At 33.1% G+C, this 7,387-nt stretch overlaps 1 protein-coding gene across 1 annotated transcript; it reads right to left on the bottom strand.

The window, feature by feature from the left end:
• Window positions 1-455: 455 nt before the first annotated feature.
• LOC306868567 (annexin A2-like) lies at window positions 456-6,850 on the bottom strand. The gene is made up of 13 exons (XM_079414816.1): window positions 6,582-6,850; window positions 5,701-5,761; window positions 5,253-5,343; window positions 4,078-4,172; window positions 3,881-3,994; window positions 3,689-3,779; window positions 3,537-3,616; window positions 3,399-3,458; window positions 2,383-2,476; window positions 1,919-2,014; window positions 1,203-1,261; window positions 918-1,040; window positions 456-831 (listed from the first exon to the last, which is right to left on the bottom strand). Exons 2-13 carry the CDS (start codon window positions 5,749-5,751, stop codon window positions 772-774), a joined length of 1,014 nt encoding a protein of 337 aa, XP_079270942.1. The 5' UTR covers window positions 5,752-5,761; window positions 6,582-6,850; the 3' UTR covers window positions 456-771.
• Between the last annotated feature and the right edge of the window lie 537 nt (window positions 6,851-7,387).

Genomic DNA, 7,387 nt, shown 5'->3' with positions numbered 1-7,387 from the left:
TATTCACTATATATATATATATATATATATATATATATATATATATACACACACACACACACACACATATTTAAACATGTTTTAAATTCATCTTTAAAGACTTTTAAAAGTAATTTCTATTAATTTAGTCATTTCTAGTAATTTTTGTGTTTTAGTCATTTCTAGTAATTTCAAACATATTTTAAGCAATACAAAAAGACATTTTAAATGATAAAGCAAGCAATATTATAAATGTTAAATGTGGTTTAAGTGACCAAATAATTTTTGAGAGGTCTTTGTATCTAAATATCATTTAAAGGCAAAAAAGTCAAAAATATGGTTGTTAGAAGCTTTTACTAGAAAGAAAGAAAGAAAGAAAGAAAGAAAGAAAGAAAGAAAGAAAGAAAGAAAGAAAGAAAGAAAAAGAAAGAAAGAAAGAAAAAGAAAGAAAGAAAATGAAAAATGAAGCAGAGATGGATGGTTTATTTTGTTTTATTTCTTAGTATAGAAAAAGCGTAAAAGTACAAATGTATATGTTCTTCGTGTAAGAACTCCAGAAAGCCTGTCTCTGTCTCTAAAGGGCCATGAAACCATATATGGCACATTTAGCTCTTACGCTGTTCATTTTGCGGTCCTTCTTAGTGGTTGTTTCCAGTCTAAGCGAGTGTGTGTGTACAGGGTGCCGGTCTCTAAAGCTGCAGCAGGGACTATATTCAAGGCCAGGCACAGGAGATCTATGTCTGGACCAGCGCAGAGCTCAAGTCCTTCTCATGGTGCTTCCCAGACTCTGTCTTAATCGTCTCCACCGCACAAACTCAACAGGGCCTTCTGGTAGTCTCCCTTTGTGTGCTCCTGAGAAAATTAAAATCACATATAAATCAATACACGTGTAGGATCAGTTTTACACATTGGCATATAGTAATATTACAGGAACGTACAGCAATGGTCTGATACAGAGACTTCCCGTGATGGGCCTTGAACTCTTGTCTGATCTTCTTGAGGTCCACCTCGCATCGGGACACCATGATCCGGGTCAGCACCTTTTCCTTCGCTCCTTTGCTCTAAAAGACACAACCGCGCAACATTAAAAGAGAACCGCAACCGCCTGATGCAATTCCACTGCAAGACATCTGAAACGTCAGCAGATACGTTACAGATCCTTTTAATACTTTCTTCCAAGCCCATGAAAGAATGAAAATGTTAGTATATGAAGTGTCTTTTACCTTCATGGCGTCTTGCAGTCTGTTGGCGAAATACAGCTGTTTGTTTTCAAAGCACTGAACTGAGGAAGAGAAGATGTGGAGATTAGATTCGCCTGCTGAGTTAATAGTAGCTTTCTCATGTAAAAACACTGGATCTCTTTCAGCAAAGCTGACCAAAATATTAATGAGTGTAAGAAAGTCCCTCATCCAAAATAATAAATACCACCTTCCTCTGACTAGCATTAGCAACTTGCTAATCAGTCTTTTGTTGTGTTTTTGGCTTTCACTAACACTTATACTGTATGTCCTATTCCAGCATTAATTTATGAAAATGTATTGATTTTTGATTGTTTTCGCTTGATGTCTAGGTCCAAGGTTAACGCTTATGAAAATTAACCATGGTTTTACTACAAATAAAACAAAAAAACATGGTATACTATAGTTAAACCATGCTAACCACAAATTGACCATGGTTTTGCTACACTAACCATAGTTTAACCATGGTATTTGTAGTAAAACTGTGGTTATACATATGGTAACGTCAAAAAAACATAGTTACTACACTTATAGTACAATAAAACCATGATTCATTTTTGTAAGGAAAAGGCTAATGGCTAGCTATACAAAAACAGACTAGCACTTCGCCATATCCCATTCTAACTTCCTGTTTCAACAGGATATACATCAACACTGGAAGGAAAGTTGAGTTTCAAGGGGGCTTCAAAGAAAAGTCTCACCCAAGGTAAGGAAGGACTTCTCCAGATCTCCTTTCACTTCTTTGCGGATGCTCTCCTGCATGTCATAGGGGCTGTAGCTCTTGTATCTCTCAAACACTATAGAAGAAAACACAAAATCGCTTTAATAATATGTGCTATACTGCGATACGCGTTTACCGCCATCTCTCGTGTACAGCATCAATCAGAGCCGTCCAGAACACTACTTTTAATGTTCTTTGTAAGTTTGCACCACAGTCATATTTAAAGGGTAATTCAATTTTTTTTTTTTTTTAAATACCTAACTTGCGTTTTCGCTAGACTTAAAAAGGATGCGCTGTAGGTTTTCATGGATCTGACATTTAAAAATGGCGTTACCGGAAATGCTTCAGGATCAGACATGCGCAGTAGCGTTCCAACGCCTTTGTTATTGTTTATCTCCTTGAAATGGTCTATTATCTTATGAGATGGAAGGAAGGCTCACAGACCTTTCTGGAGGTGAGGAACGCTTCTCTCGGACATGATGGAGACCCAGCACTTCACATCAGTGCCTTTTCGTTTGACTCCAGCCTCGTACAGGGCCTGCACAGCAGATTTAAAATAGTGAAATATTGGAAATAAATAGAATATGAATAAATAATTTCCATAAAGAAGTCATTTCTTCACTATTTATTATATATAAGTAAATAAATGTATATTTTTTAAAAGTTCTTTATATTTAATTCTTAATATTTAAATCAAGTGTAACTAAATAGAAATAATATACAATTTCTATATCTAATTTCTATATTATGTATGAATAAATGTATATAAATATAGATATAAATAGTTACTTAATGCAGATAAATATTATATATAAATAATATATGAATAATAATATTTTTCATAAATATATAATTTATATAGTTTGTATAATTAAATGCATCTAAATAGGTTCGTTTTTTGTAAGTATAATTGAATATTTTAATATAATTGAATAAAAGCAAATATTTAACTGAAGTAAATGTAAATAAATTGTGTATAAAATATATTTGAATAAATATTTATTTAAACTGTATATGAATAAATGCATATATTATATTAAATATATTTAATATATATTTAATGCAAATACATATGTAAATAATATGTAATTGTAATAATTATATAATTGATAAATATTGCACTTAAATGTATATAAATGTTTTAGTTTTTAAAAATGTTTACTTAAGTAGATGTAAATAATAGTATATAAATAATATATTATTATATGTATAGGTGTGTGTATATTTGATATTTTTTAAAACAAATTTCAATATTTTAATGCAATTACATAAATATATTATTTTTTTAATAATTTAATTGCAATATATGTAAAGTTTATTAACTGAAGTTTAATATTTAGGATTAAAGTTTTTTTTAAACACTGTTGCTCTAATAAATGCTTGATTTCTAAACGTTACATCCAGATATTGATTCATTAATGTTTCAATTAAATGCTGAGAGATAAACCACAACAACTTACTCTGGCATCTTCATCGATTTTCTGATAGTCAACGACGGAGCTGGGCTCGGCTCTCTTGGCCTGATGTGGAACAAATATTACATTAAACACAAATCCTCAAGATCTTAATTCAGACACATATTAGTTAAAGCCCCCCACCTCAACCAGAGCCAGCAGAAGTTTAGCGAAGTCTCCTGAAATATCTCCAGCCACATCCTTCTCCAGGTCCTTCTTGAACACTGCGTTGAGACACATGTTTATATCACGGCCTCACGCTCCTAATAAGTGCACTTAAATACTCCCATACTCACATTCCTTGTAGACTTGCTTGATCTCCATGAGCTCAGCATTGCTTCGAGAGCAGACGATCTCAATCAGAGACTCTTCATCTGTTCCCAGACCCTACAAACACACAGACATTATGTATCTGGATAATCTAGATTTCACTCCCATTTTATCTACGCAATCAAAATTCAATCAAAAGTCATTAATATTTAGTTTACCTTAATGGAGCCTTTGATTTCAGAGGCGTCGTACTGGGCAGTGCTCTTCATGAGGCCCAGGATGACCGTTTCCAGAGAGCCAGACAGCGCCCCCTTCAGGGCTGAGATCATATCCTGAAAGTGAAATGAGAATGAGTGTTATCACAGAAAATGGACAAGGATACTTTCATACAGAAGCACATAATATACATACTGACCTTCTTGGCTCTCCTCTCATATGCAAAGGCGATATCTCGCCGTTGGTTATATGCACGTTTGGTGAGGACATCAATTATGGTTTGCTCATCCACCCCTAAAACAAATAGTTTTTTTTTGTTTTTTTAGTAAATCAAAATGTCACTTTACCATATTAAAATATAATTTAATAAACATACTTTTTTAAAATGATCGATTGGTCTAAAATGTTTTATATAGTTTTATATTATTTTAATTGATTTCTTAGTACATTTAAATAATATTAATTATTAGTGTGTGTGTGTTTTAAAGATTTATTTTATTTTAATACATATCAATATTTATATTAGATTTTATATCTATATATCTAAAATATTTTACCTAATATTTTTGATTAATTTATTTTTTATATACATTTGTTTAAAAATATTTGAGTTTTATTTAATAAAATATTTAATATATTTTGCCCTTAAAATGTCAAAAAATGTTAATGTAAAATGACAAGATTTTTCCCCCCTTCTGTTTTACATGATATCACAATCATTTTACAAATTAAACATTTCTGACAATATAATGTAAAAATAAATAATAATAATTAAATACACAAAACTAAAAATCTAAATCCAAATGTAGGGCCCTCTACATATTACTCTTATGCTATGCTCAAATTTGTATGATTTATATGCTCAAATTGTCACTTTACAAAAACTGTTAGAAAAATCACAAATTCTTAGACAGAATGCCATTTTTTTCATGGATATTTTTGTATAGTTTGATGAGTTAAAAAAGGTTGAATCTTCCAAAAGCATGACTCATGTATACAATGCTTCCTTTGTGAATGCAAGCTGATAGTTTCTGAAGCAGAACAGGGTATAGAGTCGTTGAGGGGGAGGAAATCTGCTGCAATCAGGCGTTGGCCTGAAAATGTTCCACATGTGGTTCAATCTCTTCCAGACAGGATGATGACTCACTTCTACCGCTGCTGCCTGTTCTGGAGCGTTTTTACTTCATTATAGGGACAGCACACAAAGATGAGGGCCGGGTGAGAGCCCACAACCAAACATGAATGCCTATTGTTTGTTTAAAGCTCGTAACCATAATCAGATAACAGGTTTAAACAAGACGCCACAAATACATCTGGCCGCTCTCATGAGCTCATCATGAGCTCATCATGTTCCAGCGCTTCTGCTCTCTATACCTTTAGTTTTGATAGCAGTCTCGATTCTGGCAGCATCCTTATCTGGATCAAAGTTGGGCTCGGGCACCACAGTAGGGTATGTGGGGTCCCCCTATAGAGAGGAGCAATGTGATCATTCCATAAATAGATGAATTATATCTATCATATTAGATTTAGTTGCTTTTCATAAACATTTGTGCAATTTTTAATGAATTTTGATTTTAGTTTTAATATGGCATGATCAATTGTAACATGTTGGTGATTTTTTTAATTAGTTTTGATTTGCATTATCTAATTATTATTTAAAAAAATATTAATTTATAAATAATAGATTATATCATTTATAGAAATATTGACAATAACAATAAGTTTATTTATTTGTCTCTGCAATTATATTGTTTTTTTTTTCTTCAGTTAAGTGCATTATGAACATCTTCAATACAGATTAAAACGTTTTGTATGAACTTACTCCACCCAGTTGCAGAGTGAGCTGCCCTAAGAACTCAGAAACCAGCGACATCCTGGACTTCCTGTGGAGAGCAGACACACCTATTGATTTCCATGATATTTTGCTTTATGTGTCTGATATCTATGATGCAGCAAACTGAACGACCATCTGATTTACATCGGTTTTCTGCAGCCTAAAGTGCACTAAGAGCAGTCTCAGCTTTCCGAGGAGACTCTGAGTGTCCGTCACATGCTTCACAGAGTTATGTAATGCAGAAATGCTGAGGGCATGCACAGCACTCTCTTGCTCCATCTTGAGTTTAGAAAAACTTAAGTCACCCTGCCATAATGAGTCATAGAACAAAGCTAAAATTAAAAAATAGACTGTGTGAGATGAAATCGATACTGCAAGATCTCTTTTCTGGTCAGTTTACTACTACATTACTGTTCACTTCTAATCAAATCATTAACTTCCAATGCAAAAAAACGCCCAAATGCTTGCAAACCATGCTAGTTTTACGCATGATGTATTGCCGTTGCTAGGTAATTAGACCAAAACAGCAGCAGTAAACAGTCATTTTAAAACCCAGCATCTGGTAAAAGCTAAGCAAACAGACACACCCATGAGAGAGCATGCTGGAAAAAATCCTTACAGCGTGTGAGACAGATCCATGCATGTCTCAGTCATTTAAAAAGAGTCATTTTTTATTAATCTGTTGATTTGCATGCAAAATTGCTAATGTAACAAGAAAAGGAGTTTAGTTTAATACAATATAGGCTATTGTATTTCATACCATACAAAGTTAAAAGAGAACCTTTGTTTGCTTTATAAATGTTGATTTATATGAATAAAGTGGCTTAATAGAGAGGTTTAACAGCTGAAGGAAAAGGATTTGAGCTTACCTTGAGTGATCAGATGCTGTGCTGAAGAACCCCAGCTATGGAGTGTTTGATGGGTGTGGTACTTAAATAGCAGAGGCGGTCCAGGACGCCCTTCTCCCTGCCCATTGAACTGGAGGTCCCGTCCTGAAGGTGGGCTCCACCCCTCTAGGACACACCCCACTCACTCTGCCACATCATCACTGCATCGAGGGGCGGAGCTTCAGCATGGGCATTTTTAAACCTCAGAGTATGAAAGGAAGCAGGAAACTGTGGCAGTGGTTTCAGAAGGGAAATTAAGTATGTGGTATTGACTTATTTGTTAAGAGGTGACTCAAACTAATCTTAGAGTCTTAAAGGGATCGATCACTCAAAAATGAAAATAAACATTCCTTCACTAACCTTCATATCATTTTAAACTTGTAAAACTTTCTTTTGTGGATTTTTTTTATTGCTAACTAAAACTATTTAAAGAAAATATTTGCAGTAATTGAAATTAATTAAATATAAATTAATAACTTGAACTTAAAAACTTGAAATGACAAATTTTCCCTTACACTGAAGTACTAAAATATTAAAGAACTAAATATTTCACTTATCTAGTGAAAAATAAATATTTATTTCATGGTAAGTAGACTGCAAAAAATATTTATGTGCTTAATAAAAAATACCCCACAATTCTACTTTTAATATATTAAACTGTTATAATTAAAGTCTGCTAAATTGGAACAACTAATTTTGTACTTAATGCACTTTAATTGTGTGGAAGTAGTGCTTAAGTCCAACAAAAAATATATTAAAGTATATTTGATTGTCCTAAAGCAGAACTG

The sequence above is a fragment of the Barbus barbus genome (assembly GCF_936440315.1).
Source record: "Barbus barbus genome assembly, chromosome: 50".
In the NCBI taxonomy this organism is placed as follows: domain Eukaryota; kingdom Metazoa; phylum Chordata; class Actinopteri; order Cypriniformes; family Cyprinidae; genus Barbus; species Barbus barbus.
The sequence above is the reverse complement of the archived record's forward strand: the minus strand, read 5'-3'. Positions and strand labels throughout refer to the sequence as shown.